The sequence below is a fragment of the Ostrinia furnacalis genome, unplaced genomic scaffold, assembly GCF_004193835.3.
Source record: "Ostrinia furnacalis isolate ACB-3 unplaced genomic scaffold, ASM419383v2 OfSCF1042, whole genome shotgun sequence".
Taxonomy (NCBI): Eukaryota; Metazoa; Arthropoda; class Insecta; order Lepidoptera; family Crambidae; genus Ostrinia; species Ostrinia furnacalis.
This window is the reverse complement of record NW_021131281.1, coordinates 728,767-749,229: the sequence shown is the minus strand read 5'-3', so window position 1 is coordinate 749,229 and position 20,463 is coordinate 728,767. Positions and strand designations below refer to the sequence as shown.

General features: G+C 40.6%; 2 protein-coding genes across 2 annotated transcripts; one reads left to right on the top strand and one right to left on the bottom strand.

The window, feature by feature from the left end:
- The first annotated feature begins 580 nt into the window (after positions 1–580).
- LOC114350980 (transmembrane protein 181) lies at positions 581–16,002 on the top strand. The gene is made up of 12 exons (XM_028301990.1): positions 581–729; positions 804–907; positions 2,121–2,279; positions 5,222–5,324; positions 5,970–6,123; positions 10,274–10,354; positions 10,455–10,554; positions 10,810–10,937; positions 11,272–11,418; positions 11,780–11,882; positions 15,284–15,508; positions 15,810–16,002. Exons 1-12 carry the CDS (start codon positions 581–583, stop codon positions 15,941–15,943), a joined length of 1,587 nt encoding a protein of 528 aa, XP_028157791.1. The 3' UTR covers positions 15,944–16,002.
- A 2,255-nt stretch (positions 16,003–18,257) lies between these two features.
- Positions 18,258–20,447, bottom strand: ova (ovaries absent). The gene has a single exon (XM_028301987.1). The coding sequence runs from the start codon at positions 20,170–20,172 to the stop codon at positions 18,784–18,786; it is 1,389 nt and encodes a 462-aa protein (XP_028157788.1). The 5' UTR covers positions 20,173–20,447; the 3' UTR covers positions 18,258–18,783.
- Between the last annotated feature and the right edge of the window lie 16 nt (positions 20,448–20,463).

The following is a 20,463-nucleotide window of genomic DNA, read 5'->3' as shown; positions in this document are numbered from 1 at the left end:
AGTGTTTCAATTACCTTATTTACTTCAATTTATTAACTTCCACGTCTGAGAAAGAGATGGCAAGTCCGTTTGGAAGGCCTAAATCAAAATTTGTTAATAGACAGGATTGGTTTCCAAGGAAGACTTTTTATCCCGTACTAAAGCTACTTTTTCTACAACGAAATACGAAAGATTCCCGCTCTTTGAGCTGTCATATAAAAATCGATACTCGCGACAACGAAGCGCTCCGCCCGTCACTAAATTGATTTGGCGCGAAAATGTATTATAGACCGTTTACGAGGAAATAAGAACTTTACTGTGTTTAATTTAATAAAAGAATAAAAAAGAAATAAAAGATTACAAAAGAAACATATTTGAAACGCCACGTCATAACTCTCAGCAGGCAACATGGCAGCACTGGCCGAACCACTTCGCGGTAAAATCAATAATCTGCTTGTAAACAAGCCTACATGTGGGGCAAACTGTTTTGTTGCTAATACGTTTTTATACAAAATCATATACGTTATGTGTGTTCATTTCTAGTTGGTATACACTTCGTTTTGTTATGTAGTAGTGTCGTTATTTAAATCAAGTTACAAAAATGGATTCAGCAAATGTCGGATACTCTTACCACTTGCCATCAGGCGGGTGGAATTACAAGATTCGCAATACACTGTCGCAGTTCAGTGATTTGTTTAGCGAATTCAATAAATACATCGCGCCTGCATATCACCATGACCGCTGTGAAAGGTAAAAAAATAACTCTTTTATTTTTTACTGGTGTTAATTTTTTATTTTTTATGTTTACCTGTGCTCTGTTTCAGGTCCGTTCAAATGAGGATATATTCAATGCACAAAGGGGAATTTGTGATGGTTTTTATAGCATTTTTTGCTTGTTTCGGTTTGGGTGTATTCATAGGACTGGCAGGTGAGATTTTCTTTTTTATTTAATGCCTAGGCAAACTAACGCTGCTGCGTAAATGACTACCACAACCGCAATACTAGTAAACTTTCTTTTACTTGAAAATATTAAATTTCTTCACGTAAGCAGACAAATAACAGTTTCCGATTGTAAAGTCAATGCTCATAATTCAACCTTCAGCAGAAAACATAAACACGGTGCATTTGTCTCCTGCGAATCGAACTGAGTGAAGTGAGTGATTGCTGCATAATAGTAGTATTATGTAACCCTAAAGTTAGCTAGGTATCTTTAAAGAAAATATGAGATTTAATGCCAAAATAAATTACTTAATTTTAAACATTACGCGATCTCGCCTCATTGCATCTATAGAAATCTGCGGATAAATCGCAGTGTGAAAAAGCTTATGTTGCACCAAATGCTTATCTACTGAAACATATGAAACTTCGTTATATTTTTTCATACTGATATGTACTTACCAATGTCCTACCGTTTGGAGAAGTTTTAAATAAGCAGTGAATCTAATCTTAGTATGTACTTAAATCAAAAAACGTCATAAAACGTAGAACGTAGAGAACTTAAAAAAAAGATGACTTATAGGTAATTTGTGCAATACAAACGTTCTCTCTAATTAAATCTCTTCGTTCTCTACATTTTATGACGTTTTATAGAAAAGGTAAGCGAAATCTGTTACGAGTGGGCTCACCACAATAGTCGAGCGCGGCGGTGGGATTCGACCCGCGTTCGACCTTTCGCCTATCGTGGCTCTATTCTTCGTCCTCGATAGAAGATTACTATGGGCCTCATAAGAAGGCTCAAGGTCACCCAAAGAGCGATGGAGCGTGCTATGCTCGGAGTTACCCTGCGTGATCGAATCAGAAATGAGGAGATCCGTAGGAGAACCAGAGTGACTGACATAGCCCGCAGAATCGCTAAATAAAGTGGCAGTGGGCGGGGCACATAGCTCGAAGAGCTGATGGCCGCTGGGGCAGGAAAGTTCTTGAGTGGCGACCACGAGCTGGAAGACGTAGCGTGGGCAGGCCTCCCACTAGGTGGACCGACGATCTGGTGAAGGTCGCGGGAGGTACCTGGATGCAAGCGGCGCAGGACCGGTCTTTGTGGAAATCCTTGGGGGAGGCCTTTGTCCAGCAGTGGACGTCTTTCGGCTGAAACTAACGAACGATAGATTAGATTAGTTTCCTCACTGTCCCACTGTTCCCAGGGCCGTCCCCGACCATGACGACGTCGGTCGCGGCGTCGTCGCTGCTGACCAACGCCAGCGACATCTACCGCGGCCCGTTCCTGCTGCGCAGCCCAGCGCTGGGCACCCGCGTACAACAGCTGTGGCTGCTCGCCGAGATACTCACCAATAATGATGACGGCAAGTACTTTTTGTTTACGTATTTCGAACTGGCTCTTGTGTTATGTTTTTGCCCTGGAATTGTGGAGATAACTCTTTGTAACGTAATGTTTTAAATCTTTGATTAATTTATTTACTTCAACCCGGTCGAGTTAACTGCGCACCTGGCGGCCATGACGTACATCGATGCTCTGCCAGGCCTGGCTCACTCCGCGCGGTACATCCGATAATTACCTACAGCGAAGCGCCCCGCCGGCGGGTATTATATCAGTCGAGTGTCACGCGCGCGCCCGTCAGGACGCTGGCGTGCGTTGTAGTACCTAATTCTATGATCGAAGTATTATTTAAAAATGGACATAAAGACAAAGAAATATTGTGCGGCGTTCGGGTGTTTAAATTCGAAAAGAAATCTACCGGATTTATCTTTTTTTTCGCTTCCCAGAGATGCTGAAAGGTATGTTATCCATGTAGGTAATCAATAATTCTTAGGATAGTATAGGAACCTAACCTACCATGACTACTGCTCAGAATGCGTTCGTTCGTTTCAGCCAAATGACGTCCACTGCTGGACAAAGGCCTCTCCCAAGGTTTTCTATAATGAATGCGTATGAGTCATGAATGCTACATACAGTCGTGGTCAACTAATTAGGGACAGATAGAATACTAAGCAATACTAAGTGTTCATATCCTATTATTGTGAGCTTCATTCAATATTACTGGCTGTTACTTTGTAAACATATTGACTATCAAGTACTCTATTTAACAGAATACAATAACAACAAAAAAACTTACTAACTTAATAAAAAATCTTAATCAAATCACATGAATCGGTAATTATGGTACGGACGGTCTGGCCACCTAATTAGGGACGGTTAAGTTTTTCCTTCTAAATTAAAAAAATAAAAAGTAATAACTTTTATTCTGTTCATTTGTAATTTCGGCGTCAATTTGAAAAGCGATATTCTTATCTTGCGAGTTAAAAACTCATCAAATTATTAAAGGTAATGGGCTGAAAGAAAAGCAACAATGCGCTAAGTTATAATCAATCTTTATCAGTGTGGATGGCCATACCGGTAAATTGCAGATCATCTGAAATGTTCCAAAAACATGAATCTACGATGCAGTGGCTTATTTCAAAATCATGAAACCACAGAAAGTATGCCTAGAAGGAAGAGGCCAATAAAAACAACCCCACAAGATGGATCGCAGAATGGTCACTCTCGCAAAGAGAGACCCCTTTAAGGGTTTCGTTCTGATCAAGAGCGAGATTTTTGGACCAGAACCGACTGCTGGAGTATCTGCGAGGACCGTCGGAAGGCGACTGGTGGAGGCAAAGCTTGTAGGAAGAGTTCCTCGAAAAGTTCCACTACTGAAGATGGAACACAAAGAAGCAAGATTGGCGTTTGCAAGAAAGTATGGACATTAGGCTTTTGCTCAATGGATAAATGTGCTGTTTTCTGATGAAATCAAGATAAATCTTATTTCATCCGATGACAGACAATACGTGCGACGACCTGTAAAGTCCGAAATGATACCAAAGTAAACGAAGAAGCAGGTGAAACATACAGGCGGCAAAATAAAAATCTGGGACTGTTTTTCTGGACATAGAGTGTAACCTATAAAAAGAACTGAAGTTAAACTTGAGCAATTCCAATACAAATAAATATTGGAGAAAACGATGCTATCGTATGCTGAAGAAGTCTTACCAGTCTCATGAACATTTCAACACGATAACGACCCAAAACATACCGCGTACTCTGTTTAATAATTCCTAGCGCAACAGTCAGTGACGGTACTAGATTGGCCCGAAAACAACTCAGACTTAAGCCCTATAGAGCTTATGGTATGAAACGAAGGAAAAAGTTGCAGCTCAACGTACTGGCACTAAAAATCAGCATTTCGTGGCATTTAATGGTATTTGGAATAATATTTCTTTAGAAACCTGTAATGATTTTAATTGCATCCATGCCGCGCCCATGTCAAATGGTTATAACCAACAAAACCAACCATATTGGTTATAAAAATACGTTTGATGATTTTGTTTTGTATTCTATATTTATTAATGAAAACTTTTTATGTAATAAACACTTAAATAATTTCCAATTTATTTACATTTACAGTGAAAGTGTTACGTGTCCCTAATTAGTTGTCCATCCCTAGGTCAATAAATGTGTAGGTGGCAATGATTTATTTATTTTAAAAATATTGATCGCAACTAGCTAGTTTCTTTTCTGGCCTTTAAATATTTAGAATACTAGCCAAATTACTTGTTATTAATAGGCACAAGCTACAAAGCCTCGTGAAGATTTTTTTTTGGGACTGGAGAGACGGTCTTGTGTTTTAGTCATATAACGTCCCTAATTAGTTGACCACGACTGTACATACCTCATTCATTACATATAAGAAGATTAATTATTTTTTCACTAGACAGCAACCCTAACAGCGTAAGAAGAGTTCAGAGGCACGTGATAGAAAGAGACAAAACTTGTAGGTGAATAAAATTGTAGGTACGTAGTGCTGTGCGAGCTGAATTCCACTGTATCGCGTCGTAGCAAGACTCGCATTTATTTAAATCGTCTTGCGGAGTAATCCTTCTGTACCTGTACTATTACTTATTCTGTGGCTCTGGTACGGACGGGGCGAACGCGGGGAGGGTGCGGGTAAGTGGGAGGTCGCATTCCAGCGAGGTGCGCAGTTAGCTCGGTCGGGCTATACGTTACTACCTATTATGTACCTACATTATCTATTGCACTTTTTCGCGACATTTTTGTTTTGTAACCAACGATATATCGAATAGGTACCGTTATTCAATGTCGTTGTTTGTAACTCTTAAGTAATTTAGATGTGATTTTCCAACCAAAACATGTTCTTACAAAAATTTTGATATGCAATAACCAGTAAGTATTCCTGAATTTTCAGCCCACTTGCATTACGTCATAATGACGATTTATTTCTTGTTTCAGAGGAAATATTTGATAAGAGCTTCCAAATCAGTATATCAATAGATGGAGTGCTAAGCGATCATACAACCATCAATCTTATTCCAGAGAGTGAAGCTACAAATAGGTAAGTACCTTTAAGTTTTTCCAGCCCTAACCAGTGCGACTCCAGTAAGTAAGATAACCATAGCGACATCGTCCGAGTTGAAGAATGTGCTCGGTGAAAATTATATCCAGCCAATAAGGCTCATCGAATTATCTTACACTACTCAACCCAGTACTAGCCTAGCAGACATCCTGCCCGATCTTCCAAACTGGTTCGGGCGAATCTACCCATGCTCGTTTTAAAAAGTAGACATTTAGCCCGAAGCCCAGTTTCTGCATGGGCCAGATGTCCCATAATCCGCTTAGAGGTAGACTAGCAAGCAATCTTGCTACTCTATCTCTAAGCATCTGAAATGCAAAAAGTTGGAGCTTAGACCATTTGTATCCTAGAGGATCCAGCACCTGTACCTAGTGCAAGAAGGAACACTTTAACTGGCAGGTTGATACTTAGTATTTCCGTGTTTAACTCCAGCCGATAAGGCAGTTCAAACTCCTTTACTACGCCAGCACCTAAAGTGAAGAAGCAGGCGTGCGTGGAGGTTATCTCCTTAAAACCTTGGTTTTCAATGAGCCTCAAACAATATTACACAGAAACATCCATAAGCAGGTTTTAACTTTTGTAACTTTATCTCCAGCCAATAAAGCTCACACTCCCTTATCTCCCCAGGACCCAACACCTCAAATGCAAGAAGCAAGTGTGCGAGGAAGTGATGGCTCTCCACATCGGCTCGTTGGAGTATACGCACTATGTACTCAGCATCCGCCTGCACGGCCTCAAGGAATTCCACAAGCGATACTTCATCAGGGAGATCGTATTCTACGTGAGTTTAGACTTTAATGATAAGGAAATAAAAGCCAGTTTTCGGCATCAGCACATTGGTTGCCGCAAGGTGCAAGGAGTTCGTGTACGTGAGTTTAGACTTTAATGGTATGGAAATAAAAGCCAGTTTTCAGCATCAGCACGTAGGTTGCCGTAAGCTGCAAGGAGACCGTGTTCTACGTGAGTGGATTGGACCTTAATGCTATACAATTAGGATCCAGTTTTCAAGTGCTTCCGCGCGCACTATGTACTCGGCAACCTTCTGCACGGCCTCAAGGAATTCCACAAGCGATACTACATCAGGGAGATCGTGTTCTACGTGAGTTTAGACTTTAATGATATGGAAATAAAAGCCAGTTTTCAGCATCAGCACGTAGGTTGTCGTAAGCTGCAAGGAGTTCGTGTACGTGAGTTTAGACTTTAATGACATGGAAATAAAGACAAGTTTTCAGCATCAGCACGTAGGTTGCCGTAAGCTGCAAGGAGAGCGTGTTCTACGTGAGTGGATTGGACCTTAATGCTATACAATTAGGATCCAGTTTTCAAGTGCTTTCGCACGCACTATATGCTCGGCATCCGCCTGCACGGCCTCAAGGAATTCCACAAGCGATACTACATCAGGGAGATCGTATTCTACGTGAGTTTAGACTTTAATAATATGGAAATAAAAGCCAGTTTTCAGCATCAGCTCGTTGGTTCCCGCAAGCTGCAAGGAGACCGTGTTCTACGTGAATGGATTGGACCTTAATGCTATACAATTAGGATCCAGTTTTCAAGTGCTTCCGCACGCACTATGTGCTCGGCATCCGTCTGCACGGCCTCAAGGAATTCCACAAGCGATACTACATCAGGGAGATCGTGTTCTACGTGAGTTTAGACTTTAATGATATGGAAATAAAAGCCAGTTTTCAGCATCAGCACGTAGGTTGCCGTAAGCTGCAAGGAGTTCGTGTACGTGAGTTTAGACTTTAATTCCGTACAATTAAGAGCCAGTTTTCAAGTGCTTTCGCACGCACTATATGCTCGGCATCCGCCTGCACGGTCTCAAGGAATTCCACAAGCGATACTTCATCAGGGAGATCGTGTTCTACGTGAGTTTAGACTTTAATGATATGGAAATAGAAGCCAGTTTTCAGCATCAGCACGTTGATTCCCGCAAGCTGCAGGGAGAGCTTGTTCTACGTGAGTGGATTGGACCTTAATGCTATACAATTAGGATCCAGTTTTCAAGTGCTTCCGCACGCACTATGTGCTCGGCATCCTGCACGGCCTCAAGGAATTCCACAAGCGATACTACATCAGGGAGATCGTATTCTACGTGAGTTTAGACTTTAATGATATGGTAATAAAAGCCAGTTTTCAGCATCAGCAAATTGGTTGCCGCAAGGTACAAGGAGATCCTGTTCTACGTGTGTTTAGACTTTAATGCCGTACAATTAGGATCCAGTTTTCAAGTGCTTCCGCACGCACTATGTGCTCGGCATCCGTCTGCACGGCCTCAAGGAGTTCCACAAGCGATACTACATCAGGGAGATCGTGTTCTACGTGAGTTTAGACTTTAATGATATGGAAATAAAAGCCAGTTTTCAACATCAGCAAATTGGTTGCCGCAAGCTGCAAGGAGTTCGTGTACTTGAGTGTAGACTTTAACGATATGGAAATAAAAGCCAGTTTTCAGCATCAGCACGTAGGTTGCCGTAAGCTGCAAGGAGAGCGTGTTCTACGTGAGTGGATTGGACCTTAATGCTATACAATTAAGAGCCAGTTTCCAGGTGCCTCCGCACGCACTATGTGCTCGGCATCCGCCTGCACGGCCTCAAGGAGTTCCACAAGCGATACTACATCAGGGAGATCGTGTTCTACGTGAGTTTAGACTTTAATGATATGGAAATAAAAGCCAGTTTTCAGCATCAGCACATTGGTCCCCGCAAGCTGCAAGGAGATCGTATTCTACGTGAGTTCAGACTTTAATGCCGTACAATTAAGAGCCAGTTTTCAAGTGCTTCCGCACGCACTATGTGCTCGGCATCCGCCTGCACGGCCTCAAGGAGTTCCACAAGCGGTACTACATCAGGGAGATCGTGTTCTAAGTGAGTTTAGACTTTAATGATATGGAAATAGAAGCCAGTTTTCAGCATCAGCACGTAGGTTGCCGTAAGCTGCAGGAAGACTTTGTTCTACGTGAGTGGATTGGACCTTAATGCTATACAATTAGGATCCAGTTTTCAAGTGCTTCCGCGCGCACTATGTACTCGGCAACCTTCTGCACGGCCTCAAGGAATTCCACAAGCGATACTACATCAGGGAGATCGTGTTCTACGTGAGTTTAGACTTTAATGATATGGAAATAAAAGCCAGTTTTCAGCATCAGCACGTAGGTTGTCGTAAGCTGCAAGGAGTTCGTGTTTTACGTGAGTTTAGACTTTAATGATATGGAAATAAAAGCCAGTTTTCAGCATCAGCACGTAGGTTGCCGTAAGCTGCAAGGAGACCGTGTTCTACGTGAGTGGATTGGACCTTAATGCTATACAATTAGGATCCAGTTTTCAAGTGCTTCCGCACGCACTATATGCTCGGCATCCGCCTGCACGGCCTCAAGGAATTCCACAAGCGGTACTACATCAGGGAGATCGTGTTCTACGTGAGTTTAGACTTTAATGGTATGGAAATAAAAGCCAGTTTTCAGCATCAGCACATTGATTGCCGCAAGGTACAATGAAATCGTGTTCTACGTGAGTTTAGACTTAAAAGCCGTGCAATTAAAAGCCAGTTTTCAGCAAATTGGTCGAGGCGAGACGAGGTCCATGAGTGATACTACATCAGGAATTGGACCTTAATGCAATACAATTAGATTCCAGCTTCCACCGGCACGGCATCAAGGAGTTCCACAAACGGTATCAGGAAGATCATATTCTACACTAGCTTTCCGCCCGCGGCTTCGCCCGCGTGGAATTTTGTCTGTCACAGAAAAACTTTATCGCGCGCGTCCCTGTTTCAAAAACCGGGATAAAAACTATCCTATGTTCTTTCCCGGGACTCAAACTATCTCTATGCCAAATTTCATCAAAATCGGTGGTTGCGAGGTTTAAGCGGGAAAGCGTAACAGACAGACAGACAGACAGAGTTACTTTCGCATTTATAATATTAGTTGGGTTGAATGATTAGACGTTAATGCAGTACAATTAAAAGCCAGTTTCCACTGTCCAACTTCTTGGAGGTCTCCGCGAGTTCCAAGGGAAATCGTATTCTACGTGAGAGAATTGGACTTTAATGCAATGCCATTAAAGTCCAGTTTCCAGCACATCGGTTGTCCAACTTTTAGGGCCTCCGCAAGTTCCACAAGCGGTACTACATAACGAAGATCGAGTTCTATCTATGTGAGAGAATTGGACTTTATTGCTGTACACTTAAAATCCAGTTTTCAGCATACTTGTTGCCCTTTTTTGGGGAAACGATTTTGAATGTCTAATCAACTCTGATAAGACGGACAACAGCCACAATGCTTAGACGAGCTGAAAATTTTGTTCCTAGCTGTATTATAATTTTTGTTGTTCAGAAACTCACAGAACTGTTTTGAAGCTAATTTTATTATGAAACTCAATGACGCATGGTGACACGCCTGCATGTAGGTGTGTCCCTATATTTAAATGGTTATTGCCTGCTTACTCAACGTACATTCATTGAAAATATAAAAGCTCTACCTATGTAACAAAATAATAATCAGAGAAGCATACCTCTACTCCATATATCAAATTAATTGTACTCTAAATGGTTCAGGAACATTTCTCAATGGATATCCATGATCGATATTACTTTTTAAACATGGCGTCGCACTCGTAACTCGATACTGTAAACAATGGTTGCATGCATTTTAGAATGCAACCGGAGTCGTCGCGTCGAGTGGGTGTTCAACCATTAGCATTCATGATTCCGCCTGAGCGTTGAATGAACGCGGGCATTTTATGGTTAAATCTTACTTAATGAATACTAAACTATACAAATATGTAGCTGCATTTTTTGTTTTCCAATAATGTAAACAGTTTTCGTTATTCGTTCTGTATGCATGCACGATGTTGAATTTAAAACTATAGTAAAGGCTGATAAACAATAATGACTTCATACAGAAATAACAGAGGATATATTTTTTGCAGTTCAAAACCTACAACCCAGCATTTACGCAAATGGAGACGTGGTTCAGATTTATTTTTCTACTGACAACATTTACTATAGCTGTAAGTATACTTGCCTATTTTAGAAATATGCTTAGGTACTAATTACGTCTCATTTTCTTATTGATTGATGACGTCATAGTAAGATTTCATCTTGTTGCAGTGTTGGTTTGCGCATACGCTTAGAAAATATTCGACCCACGATTGGGCGATCGAGCAGAAGTGGTTGTCCATACTATTGCCGCTGCTGTTACTCTACAATGGTAAGAATTTTCTGTCCTACGTCGGGTATGAACTTAGAACATTTGCTTAATTTTATTGCCGGCAACATAAAACGGTTTATTATTCCTATTGTCGCCACTCCTCCGGCCGTCTCCACTGGGGGGGACAACGGGAATAAATCCATAAAACTTACCGCAGTAATGCAATGCAACCTTCACCGGTTACGGAGAACTGCATAACTGAGTAGAACAGTGTCCCAAATTAAATACGCGAAGGATTTTTCACATTATTTTCAGATCCGATATTCCCCCTACGGCTAGTGTCGGGAAGTTGTTTCGCCCCACTAATGGACACAGTATTCCAGACGGCTTTCCTAGCTTGCGTCATGCTGTCGTGGCTTGCGCAGTACCACGGCTTGAGACAGGTAACTTAACGATTACAGTTGACTGACCAGTTTTATCATAGACCAAACATTAAACCAAAGTGGGTGGAGCTTTCGTTGGCTTATGAGTAAAGGAATATCAAGACAAAATTCTAGGATGATTCAGTTTTTAATATTATTTTGAGTTCTTATTAGCTTATATTAAATCATCTTTGTAATATCTGGCTCGAAGGACCATACAAAATTGAATGTTAAATAAACATTATACATTGGGAGTATCTGATAAGCCCAACTAATATTTTGTTTCGACAGCTCAATGAACGCGTAGTAGATACCTATCTAGGTATCTTTATAATAGTGTTGATTATCTTTTCAGAACGAAAGGAGTTTCCTATCATTTTACCTATTCAAGGTAATAATCGTGGCGTTGGTATGGACGCCGGCGATGGTGGTCACGGTCTGGCAGAAGTATTACGCCTTCTATGACCCCACGTTCAATTATATGATGAATCCAAATTACCCTGTAAGTATTCTGATAGCACTAAATTATCCCAATTAACTATCATAAATCTTAGTTTTCATCGAATCTCAACGAAAGATGTCAGCAATTAATTTTAAAATAACTTGAAAGTATTAAAAATATTGCTAAGGGTAATTCAAAATATTCTTCATAGATGGCTCTGTACGCATTTACATCGCGCAATAGACATGATATTTTTCCATCTTTAAAATTGTGTTATCCTTGTAATCAGCCTAGCCGTGATAATAAGGGCAGCATGGCACTAGGACATTTACCAATAAATCATCTTTTGCTAATGTTTTTAGTTCTCCAGAAATCCGCCATATTATCGCGGCAAGGTGTTCAAATGTTCCATCCCTTTCAGGTTGTGAAAATAATGTTCTTCAGTGCTGTCACGTTATACTTCCTATACTTACTCGTCCTGATCGTAAAGGCGTATAGTGACCTGAGAAATATGCCTTTCTTTGGTGAGTCGTATTGCTAAGCCGTTATCTTGACGCACAAAGTTGTGTTGTCTTAATTGATAAACCAATTTATGTGTTTATTAGTGGAAGCCATTTACTCGTTTGATGTCACTTTAGAGACTAAAACTATTAATAGTCTTTGAACTATGGAGTCATATAAAATGTAAGCAATTGGGTATTTGTCACCACCACTCCCCACAACTTCATTCTCGTCTTAAAAACTTAATTAATTTAAAATTACCTGTAAATTAATATTTTTGGTTGCATTGTGATTGAAAAAGTAGTTTGAGCTGACAAAATAGTGACGTCACTGGCTAGTATTGCCATACAAAATCGATAGGAGTCTCGTTTTGACAGTTTTTAAAAGTATCCATGATTGGTGGTGGCAAATACCCTATTCTCAAGAGATCGCAGACGCAGACTATAGCTTTAGTTGCTTGCTACCAGTCCGTTGTGCGGTCACTAGGTAGTTAAATAGACAACAGCATATTGCAATTTTTCCCCTATTTTGCAAACCTACATTACAATGTAACCTGACCCCGACCTACTTACGAAATAAATGGCAATGAGGTTTGCAGTTTTGCTCATCTAGGCAATCAGTGTATTTTTGTCAGATAGCATCTCAGTAACTAAAATCCAACTACATGAAAATTAGATTTATTAGCTCAATTTAAGCGTATCAAAAACAATCAGACGTGGACTGCATTGGTTTGGTTCATATGCTATCACATGGAGCAGTCTCATTCACCAATAGTCCAGTCAATGAATGCCTTAACGACGGTGTAGAGAGAAATCCGTGGAACACAATTTCTGACCTCGGGACTTTATTTAGCCTAGTTAGGTGGTGAACATAGCAAAAGTCCCCGCCCTTAGCCCTTGTGCCGGCGGGGAGAGGGGGGTTTAAAGGTACCACTTTTCGGTTTTTCGCTTAATCCTCGGAAACTATGCGTCCTAGTGACATGACTACTATGAACCAAAAAAAGCTTATTTAATTTGCTACAGGTGAGACAGTCAAGTTTTTCTATATCTTGTATAGTTTTTGCGGCATCTGCTCTAGAAGGTCTGTAAAATTGGAAATTTTATTGTTGTCTTACATGTTCCTTTCAGGAGAAAATCGACTAAATCAACATTGAGCAAATACTATAGACATGCGGGAGCATGTTAAGCTTAGTTCCATGGAGGGAGTTTTTGCGGCATCTGCTCTAGAAGGTCTGTAAAATTGGAAATTTTATTGTTGTCTTACATGTTCCTTTCAGGAGAAAATCGACTAAATCAACATTGAGCAAACACTATAGACATGCGGGAGCATGTTAAGCTTAGTTCCATGGAGGGGACTGCACCGTGCGTATATTTAGACGAACCAATTAGAGCCACTTTTGACTCCTCATCATTCAAAAACTACTGTGCATTAACACTTCAAATTTGGCTCATGTATTGAGACTTGCAAGATGTACATCAGCTTCAAATTTCATAAATATACCTCAAACGGTTATTTAGGTATTGACGTTCAAAAATCGATATTTAGAGCACTACTATCTATCTATCACATGTGAAATGTTAAAATTTACTGGTTTTTTATTTGTTCCTTTGTATTTACATAACTACCTTTCTGGATGCCAAATTTGAACCTTCGAGGTCATCTGGAAGTAGGGTTTCTGATTTCTCGACCTATTTTTTTTCTCGAGTTTCGAGAATTCTCGAGGCCAAAGTCTCGAGTTTTCTCGGGTCTCGAGTCTTTTAATGAAAACTGCTGAAATCGGTTGAAATTTAATAAAAACACAGGTTTTTTTAATCTAATATACCTACTTTTATGCACAACAATCAATATTAGAATTTAGTACCACTTATTTTGGTAAGGAAATAAACGAAAAATAAAATCTTCTTTCATAATTAATATTTACCAATAATCATAACAAAAGTCATAAAGTCGCGGGCACTTTAAGGATAAATAACAATAAAAATCTGGAGCTACAATTGAATCACTTGTTTTCTAAAGAACACAAGTCCAAATAGCAAAATTACGATAAATAAATAAATAAATATTCAATTTTTTTTAGACTAGTCGATACCACGCTTCCACGCAATCTATGCACATGTCGTGGCAGCTTTTAATTAAGGCTACACTATAAACACGTATTGTTTTCAATGTTTTTTCCAGTTAATGGTGTATGTCTTGTTAGCTGTCCTTAAATAAATAAATAAATAGTTTTTTTATGAACAAAAAGAACTTTTTAATAAATTTTTAAATTTCTTACATATAACGACTTGAATTAACTTTACGAGGAGGCAGGAGTACCTAACCTAACGTCTGTTAGGTAAGGTAACTGTCTAGTTAACAAATTTTTCAGTCAGATTAAACATACATAATAAATATAGCATACTCGTTGGTGAACATTATTAGGTACTTAGTTTCGATTGAGATCATGACTTGCAAATCAAATCAGTTAAAAAAGGAAAGAATAGGCCAGTCTAAAAGCAACGTTGACCTATTAAATAATAAAAAACTTACTTTTGTCTAAGAAAATCGGCTTTCAAGAATATTAAAGCTTCAAAATCGAAACTCGAGAATTCTCGAGCTCCGGTAATTTTTTTCTCGTCTCGAATGAAGCCAAATTTCTCGAGTTTTCTCGAGTTCGAGAAAGCTCGAGCAGAAACCCTATCTGGAAGTGGTTAGAATTTGGTCTATAGGTCAGACATGTAGATTTTTGGACGTCAATATCTAAAGAACCGTTTGAGGCAGATTTATGAAATTTGAAACTGATGTATATCTTGTAAGTCTCCACACATGAGCCAAATTTGAAGTGTTAATGCACAGTAGTTTTTGAGTGATGAGGACTCAAAAGTGGCTCAAAGTGATTCGTCTAAATATACGCACGGTGCAGTCCCCTCGCTGGAACTAGGCTTAACATGCTCCCGCATGTCTAGAATGATTGCTCAATGTTGATTTAGTCGATTTTCTCCTGATAGGAACATGTAAGACAAAAATAAAATTTCCAATATTACAGACCTTCTAGAGCAGATGCCGCGAAAACTATACAATTTATAGAAAAACTTGTCAATCTCATCTGTAGCAAATTGAATATGATTTTTTTGGTTCAAAGTAGTCATGTCACTAGGACGCATAGTTTCCGAGGATTAAGCGAAAAACCGAAAAGTGGCACCTTTAAACCCCCCTCTCCCAGCAGGCTCAAGGGCTAAGGGCGGGGACTTTTGCTATGTTCACCTCCTAACTAGTCTAAATAAAGTCCTGAAGTCAGAAATTGTGTTCTACAGTTTTCCATCTATAATGCTTTATTGACTGGACTACAAGTCAATATTATCTAAACGAAATACTTTTTCCTCAGATGCAAAAAGGTGACGCTATTGATGGCTAATATCATCTGACCTCTAAATGCTTCTTGCAGATATAAGACTCCGCTGCCTCTCAATAGTGGTGGGCACAGTCACACTGCTAACAGCAATTCTGGCTGCCCAGGGCTGGGGCCCAGCAGCTTTGCAGGACCACTGGGCGTCCCAGCCGCGCGTCCACTACGATACTTCCGCGCCCTTCATGGCGCTCTACGGACTCTTCAACTTCAAGATGTATATACTCGCCTATCTGTTCTCGCCTGGGGGAGGCTCTATACATGGTAAGATTCGGACGGTATGGTTAAAGCTCCATATAGAACCACCATCCAGTAGACGCCACATTTCTGGAAATGAAATGTCGATAGTAATGGATATTGCACGTCCTAACACGAACTCAAACCGCAAACCATAAACTACGATAAGCCACGCCTTCTTCGTTTATGGTCTGTGGAATAATCTGATGTGTTCGATTTTCGAACAAGCTTGGTATTTGAACTAGCAGGAAAAGGGAATATGCCATCAGTTCCAAATCCTATCTACAAATATATTCATATTTTAATTCAATTTTTGTTTTTTTCACAGAAACGGCCATAACCAAAGACAACCCTGCGTTCTCTATGATCAACGACTCGGATGAAGAAGTTATTTATGGATCTGACGAGGAGAGCCGCCGACCGCTAAATTCACACCACAGAATCAGTAATGAGGAAATATAATTCCATACAACATATATTTTGCTGAAATGTATGTTTTCCTATTAAATTATTAAAATTAATGTCTTTTTTATTAAAACCTCCAAGTTACAAAACACGTGTTGGATGGTAGACATAAATATATCTACCTGAGAGAGAATATAATAAACCATCGAGACATCAGTGGTAGTAATAAGGGCAGTGCTTCTTTGACGAACTATCCTGAAACAATGGATATCAACAGCATGGTTGTTAATCTTCAATCCAGAATGAGTTTCGCAAGGACAAGACTAACATTATACATTCCGAACTTGAGAGCATAACAGGAAAATTATTTAGGTCGGTATCTAGTCGCTCCACAGACGTATTCATAACATTTTGTAGAATTAATATAATGATACACCCAGAAAGTAAAATCAACAATATTATCATAATATTCAAATAATCCAAGCAAGCAAATAAATCTATAGAGTAAATGAAAAAATAAAAATAGGGTCATTTTCGCTGACGTAGATTACATAACCGTGTCCCGCAAGTGCAAAGAATCATCTAAGTATTGAAAAAACAAGACAAAATTATTCTTATCTAAGCTGCTAGGAATCCTTTGTTGCCGATAAGCAAATCCTTGGCGAGTGCGCCTCGCTTTACTAGGAAAGCACATGAAGACAACATTATAACCCATGTCAGAGTTCCACCACCCTGTGTCTGATTGGCATTTGGAATTTGGATGCAGTATCTCCCTCCACCAGTAGTAACGTAATCGCGCAAAAGGTGTCTCAGAAATGGAAATAATTCTTCCTACTCGACCTCGTGCGCTCATTTTGCATTTCTCAATTACCAAATTCAGTCTTGTCTACGTTTAAGCATGGACCTATCCTAGGTCCATGCGTATATGCTGCTGATTAAATACAGTCTGCTGTCTGATAGTATAATTTCATAATGATAAAGAAGAACATTTCATAATGAGATAGAGCATTGCTCAAATGCTACTCAAATAGATAACATCGTACGAGACTAGTGACAATTTTACAGAAAGTTACGATCCGAGTATTAGCCAATTGGAGATGAGTCCGATGCTCCAAAATTACAAAACTAAACTCATGATAAAATCAATGAACATTTTGGAAAATTCAAAGTCAAAATAAATGGCCGATTAGGTGAAATAAGACGAAAAGGAGAATAAGCTAACATTTATATTCATAATATCAAAGGCATTAAGAAAGAAGTAAGATGAATATTTTGGAAAATTCAAAGAAGACAAAATAAATGGCCGATTGGGTGAAATAAGACGAAAACGAAAAGAATAATAAGCTAACAATAATATTCATAATATTAAAGGCATTATGAAAGAAGTGAAGAACAAACTTTACAGAATACAAAGCTCACAAAAGACGTCAAAAAAACAAACGCCGAGCACAGAACACGTCAACTCTAGTTCCGGTGCTGAGTTAAAATGAATCATCATACTCAGCCCAACTGTACACGTGAATCGATAACGTTTGTAAACCAAGTTCATAATGAAGTTCTATCATCGATTAGGTAGCTAGAACAGAATATCAGTTCTTCGTACTTTAATCAAGCACAAGAACCAGACCCCTTTTCCTGCGTACGATTATAATATAAAAGAATAAAAATAGAACGCGACAAAGTCAAATGAGTTTTAGGACCGTGAATAACCACAGCAATCAAGAAAACAATTTTGGTGCGTCTACCACTCGAAACATAAAGTACCTACTTATAAAAACTCCAACATCTGAAAAATCCTTCGGAAACGAACGCTGTGGCGCGCGCACCTGGTCACAAGCATCCCTTTATGACGTCAACGAATGAAAAAACACTTCGATAATGCTGCTCCACCACACTGCACGCACACAGCAATCACAAGCAGATACGCGTGTTCTGTACCTCTAGTAGGAAAAACTTTCGAGTTCGTTTCGTTGCGTATTCAAAGTGTCATCGAAAAATTTTGTATGAAAAATTAAACAGCGCCCCCTATATTATAGCCGCCCTAGGGGGCGCTGTTTAATTTTTCATACAAAATTTTTCGATGACACTTTGAATACGCAACGAAACGAACTCGAAAGTTTTTCCTACTAGAGGTACTGATGACAATTTTCTACGTTATTTTGCTCATGAAATAAAATTAAATAGACTATTAGGTGAAAAGGTGCTGTAAAAAACAATTAAATAAATAGAACTTTTTAATTTAGTGTCAGTGTTGTATGAATGAATATAAAATGTACAATAAATGTCTGAATAGACATGAACAGAATTAAATATTTAGTCAAATTGGCAACTAAAACTAATTATAAAAACATAAAATTATGCTACTTATAAACTATTTTACATGCTGAATGGCTTAATATTACGGAAATATCACAGCAGACCGAGTATCAGGTTACCTTACAGTCAGCCATTTTGTTATACTTGGGCGCCATTTTGTCGTCGACTCAACGCATAGCTGGGAAGACGTACGAAACAAAATAATACAAAATTATACATATTATTATTACGTCAGTTTTAATTTCAGTTAGTAAATTATCACTTCAGCTTGAATGTACAATTCACAATTAACAATAGGATTTTAGAGGCAGTATAAGACAGAAAGAGTTTTATAAGGCAGTTTATGACAGCAGTCTATTTCAAAATGATAATTTACTGACGCGAATGAAAACTGGGGTACAGACGGCAACAGACATAGCATTTAGCAGGAAGATGTTAAAAGTACACAAATCAGTTCGTTTTTTGCTCGTGATCACCAGAGTCATACACAAGAGTTTGAAATGAAACATTACACTGAACAATAAATTGTTTAATCAGCAATAAATTAGAATTAAACCTAACGCGATCGAACGGCACGCACATCATTCGAGCGATATAGTCTTTAGGTTGTTGAGGGTGTGCGCGATGAGGATGACGGGATGCGGCTGCAGCACGGCGGCGGGCAGCGGGCGCTGGCGCGCGCCGCACGGCTCGGCCGGCAGCAGCAGCGGCGTCGCCGCCGTGCGCCGCAACACCGCACCGCCGCGCATCACGCAAGCCACGCCCGCGCGCGGGTCGCAGTTTTCATTCACCGGGCTCTCGTCGTCCGAGCACAGGTCGATCACCTCGCACTCCGCCTCAACTCGCTTCAACGGGTCGCGGCCTCTCGCCTCTCCGAACACGGGCTGCTCGCAGTCCACGAATATTATGTCCTTGTCCTCCAGCTGCTGCCTCTCGGCCTCCTTCCTCGTCTCCTCGATGTGCTCGTTTATTCTTTTCAGAGACATCCTCTCCACGTCCACCGTGACCGGCCTGCATTTCAGCAGCAGCAGTTGTCCGTTTAAATCTAATATTTTCTTCTTTCTCTGATCCGTGAATGTGTGCTTTCTGTGCCAGTAGTCTATGGGCCGTCTGTATCTGATTGGAAATTGTTGATTTTTACTTTTGCTAGCTACGAATTTACTAATTGATAACGGAGTACAACAGTACCTTTCGATTCTCTCTCGAGAATAAGTCGTGTCTCGCTGTATGTTTGATTTGACGTTTTTCAAATAGGCAAGCGATGAAAACGGATATGGAGGACCTCTGTCTATGTTTGCAGCGCTTCTGATGTTTCTCGGCTTGGCATCATTAGCGGCTGCCCTGCTGGACGAAGACTGTGCTTTCTCTCCGACCGGTTGCAATTTTAACGCTGCAATGAAATCTGCCAGACCACCACCGCAGGATTCCTCTTCGTTACTGCACAGCCTCTCGTGCGCTCTCAACAGGTCAAGATTGTCAAAATGACTGTCACAGCTGTCACACAAATAGATATCGGGCGGCTCCGGCGAAGACTCCACGATCGCGATCGGTGCTCGGTCATAGTGAATGTTTTCGTTTCTGAACGTGACGAGGAGTTTGCCGCTGGGCCTGTAGTAGAGAGACGTGGTGTGGTCGCGGTTGTCGACGTACCTGAGCCGCTTGCGGGGGTAGCGCGCCAGCTGCGCGGAGAACACCAGGAGGAAGGGGCTCTTGTGGAAGTCGTAGCACCGCTTGACCAGGACCTTCAGCCGCGCCACCCAGTCCCGGGGCACCGCCGCCGGCCGCACGAACGGGTGCGAGAACTGCACGTCGTCGGGCCACCACGGGGGCTGGCGAATGTCTTTGGCGGTGTCGTGACCCCAGGAACAAGTCACCATGAAGGTGATGAACTTCTCCAGCTCCTCGGCGGTGAAGTCCGTCAGCGCCGTGGGGTTGCCGTTGGCGAAGAGAAGCGGTAAATTGGCGATCATGGTTCCCGCTATCGCCTATGGTCATCGCAGTCGGAGGGCAGTGAGCGCTTGCGATCTTGCTCGCGTTCCCACCATAACGGTTAATATATTACAGTCCATTGTGGCGATCGTGCTTGAAAACATTTACAACGCACATGTGTAGACACAAATTTGAAAAAACATAAATGGCAATTCAAAAACTGTATTCCACTCAAAACCACAATTTTGCGACGAGCGAGAGCGTTCGTTGACTAAAAAGAGAAAGATCCATAGATCCACAGAGTAGCAACCATTTAGTTCAGCCTTTTTTTG